At 43.2% G+C, this 3,252-nt stretch overlaps 1 protein-coding gene across 1 annotated transcript; it reads left to right on the forward strand.

Moving 5' to 3' along the window:
• The first annotated feature begins 661 nt into the window (after nt 1-661).
• LOC135531512 (solute carrier family 22 member 18-like) lies at nt 662-2,599 on the forward strand. Its single transcript, XM_064959537.1, has 5 exons — nt 662-814; nt 934-1,046; nt 1,262-1,372; nt 1,779-1,878; nt 2,496-2,599. The coding sequence occupies exons 1-5, from the start codon at nt 690-692 to the stop codon at nt 2,497-2,499; spliced, it is 453 nt and encodes a 150-aa protein (XP_064815609.1). The 5' UTR covers nt 662-689; the 3' UTR covers nt 2,500-2,599.
• The last annotated feature ends 653 nt before the right edge of the window (nt 2,600-3,252 follow it).

Genomic DNA, 3,252 nt, shown 5'->3' on the forward strand with positions numbered 1-3,252 from the left:
CTCTCTAACATATCCTATATTATCTACTGTACTAGACAGCTCTCTAACATATCCTATATTATCTACTGTACTAGACAGCCCTCTAACAGATCCTATATGATCTACTGTACTAGACAGCTCTCTAACAGATCCTATATGATCTACTGTACTAGACAGCTATTCTAACAGATTCTATATGATCTACTGTACTAGACAGCTCTCTAACAGATCCTATAGGATCTACTGTACTAGACAGCCCTCTAACATATCCTATATTATCTACTGTACTAGACAGCCCTCTAACAGATCCTTTAGGATCTATTGTACTAGACAGCCCTTTAACAGATCCTATAGAACCTACTGTACTAGGATCTACTGTACTAGACTGCTCTCTAACAGATCCTATATGATCTACTGTACTAGGATCTACTGTACTAGACAGCTCTCTAACAGATCCTAATGATCTACTGTACTAGACAGCCCTTTAACAGATCCTATATGATCTACTGTACTAGACAGCCCTCTAACAGATCCTATATGATCTACTGTACTAGACAGCCCTCTAACAGATCCTATATGATCTACTGTACTAGACAGCCCTCTAACAGATCCATATATGTCTGTCTATACCCCATATGTTCCAGAGTTACTAAAGTGTGTACAAGTCTGACTTGTTGTGCTCCTCTCTCTGCCTCTCACCAGGAGCCCAGATGGTAGTGACTGACCTGACAGAACCTGACAAGCGGGCAGAGGCCCTTGGCAAGCTGGGCCTATGTTTTGGCATTGGCATGGTTGCCGGCTCCACCTTGGGCGGTACACTCAGCACACGCTATGGGTGAGTGAAGCACCTCAATGCTCACCGATTCTAGTCCAATCCAAGAGCTGGAATCCGATTCTAGTCCAATCGGAGAGCTGTAATTTAGCCGTGTGACATCCCTGCTCTGGCTTTTCCAGGGAGACATTTGCTGCTTGTGTAGCTGCTGGAGGGAGCTTCATCAGCTTCCTGTTGGTTTGGACGTTTATCCCTAAACACACTAAGATACAAGCTCCACAGGACAACACAGACAGTAAGACTCTACACCTTCCTCACAACACACTATTCGCTCTAAAGGGTTTGTGCGTGCTTGTGTGTGTGTGTGTGTGTGGGGTGCAAAAAAATACAATTTCTGCTTTATCTGACACTTATTGTGGCCTGTGTGACGTGGGGACATCCATAATGTGTGGCATTTGACACGTGACTTCATATGCGAGTTGCTTGTGACATAATTTCCTGGTCCTGCAGAGAAGAGCAATGCCAAGTCAGTCTTTGACCTGGGTGAGATCACCAGACTGATGAAGTACCCTGGTGTGGCCAAAACCTTCATGGTCAAGATCATCTCAGGTCTGCCATCAGGTGGGTGTCCTTCACTGTTACCTATAAGAGTTGTTTATTCTCCACCTGTGAGGATGTCTTCGTTTAGACTGAGGGAGAACTAGTCACTTAGCAGGAATGTGTTGCTGTACAGCTGGAACCAGTGATGTAGTGAAAGGGTAAAAGCAGGTAACACAGTTCACCTACAGATTTTATTTGGAGAATAGCATTTAACGCAAATCAATGTTCAGCGTTTAATAAAAAATTAATAAAAAAATGTAATAAAAAAAGCTTAATAAAAACTACAACACCCCATCTCAACCAATGTTCAGTGTTTTAATGACCTTATATATATATATTTTTTTTTTTACACGTTATTGTCTTTTTAGTGTGTCTGTCTGTGTTTGGATGGAGTCCTTTTTAACAACCTCAAGGGATTCTGTCTCAGGTATCTTTCAGGTCATGTTCTCTGTTATCGCCATGAACTTCTTCAGCTGGCGCCAGAGCAGAATGGCTACCTTATGGCCTACTTTGGGATCGTGTCAATGGTATGGAGCAGGGATGCTCACGACATATACTGTTAGTCATTTAGCAGAGACTGTTATCCAGACACTTCCATTATATTTAGTCATTTAGCAGAGACTGTTATCCAGAGACACTTCCATTTAGTCATTTAGCAGAGACTGTTATCCAGTGCACTTCCAGTTAGTGCAGTCGTCTTAGTCAATAAATATATGTATATGTGCATGTACGTATATATATATATATATATATATATATATATATGTGTGGTTGTCCCACCTAGCTCAGTCATAGTAGGTACATTTTTCCTCAGTGAAGTAGTTAATCAGCTAAGTCAGTGTTAGTAGGAAAAGACAAGTGTTAGTTTGTGTATTGTACACTCTCATTGAGGCCCTAGCCTCTTTTTATTGTGTGGTATTTTACACCTGTGCTGCTAGATTAGCGATGACGTTGTTTGCGCGTCAGCTCGACTGGCGATCAGTGTTCACCACGTTATTCGACCACTACGTTCCTGGTTAGGACAACACGATGTATTTACAGTAATTAAAGTTTAGATGGCGAAATTCTCCTGAAATCCCCTCCCTTGTGGGAACAGGATTTCATAGAGCAACTCTGGTGAGAAATAATGGTCCATTTTTTCCAGGTAATCCAAGGAGGAGTGATTGGCCGGCTGACCTCAAAGTACTCTGAGAACTCACTGCTTCTCCTCTCCATCGGCATGTCAAGTCTGGTGGGCCTGGCTCAGGTACAGAGGATTCATTTCATCTTGTGATAAATGCAGGGTTGTATATATTCACCGTAGCAACAACAAAAAAAAGGGGGTGGGGTGGGGAGGAGGAGTTTCACAGTCTCTCTCTGTTTCAGTCGTTTTATTTCCGTTTGGTTCCTAATGAATATGACTCTTTTGTAAAACCTTTGATCTTAAAAGGTTAACGTTTGGTTCTCTCCTTGGCAGGTCTTCATGGCTAACGTTTGGTTCTCTCCTTGGCAGGTCTTCATGGCTAACGTTTGGTTCTCTCCTTGGCAGGTCTTCATGGCTAACGTTTGGTTCTCTCCTTGGCAGGTCTTCATGGCTAACGTTTGGTTCTCTCCTTGGCAGGTCTTCATGGCTAACGTTTGGTTCTCTCCTTGGCAGGTCTTCATGGCTAACGTTTGGTTCTCTCCTTGGCTAACGTTTGGTTCTCTCCTTGGCAGGTCTTCATGGCTAACGTTTGGTTCTCTCCTTGGCAGGTCTTCATGGCTAACGTTTGGTTCTCTCCTTGGCAGGTCTTCATGGCTAACGTTTGGTTCTCTCCTTGGCAGGTCTTCATGGCTAACGTTTGGTTCTCTCCTTGGCAGGTCTTCATGGCTAACGTTTGGTTCTCTCCTTGGCAGGTCTTCATGGCTAACGTTTGGTTCTC

Source organism: Oncorhynchus masou, unplaced genomic scaffold, assembly GCF_036934945.1.
Source record: "Oncorhynchus masou masou isolate Uvic2021 unplaced genomic scaffold, UVic_Omas_1.1 unplaced_scaffold_16139, whole genome shotgun sequence".
NCBI classification, from domain to species: domain Eukaryota; kingdom Metazoa; phylum Chordata; class Actinopteri; order Salmoniformes; family Salmonidae; genus Oncorhynchus; species Oncorhynchus masou.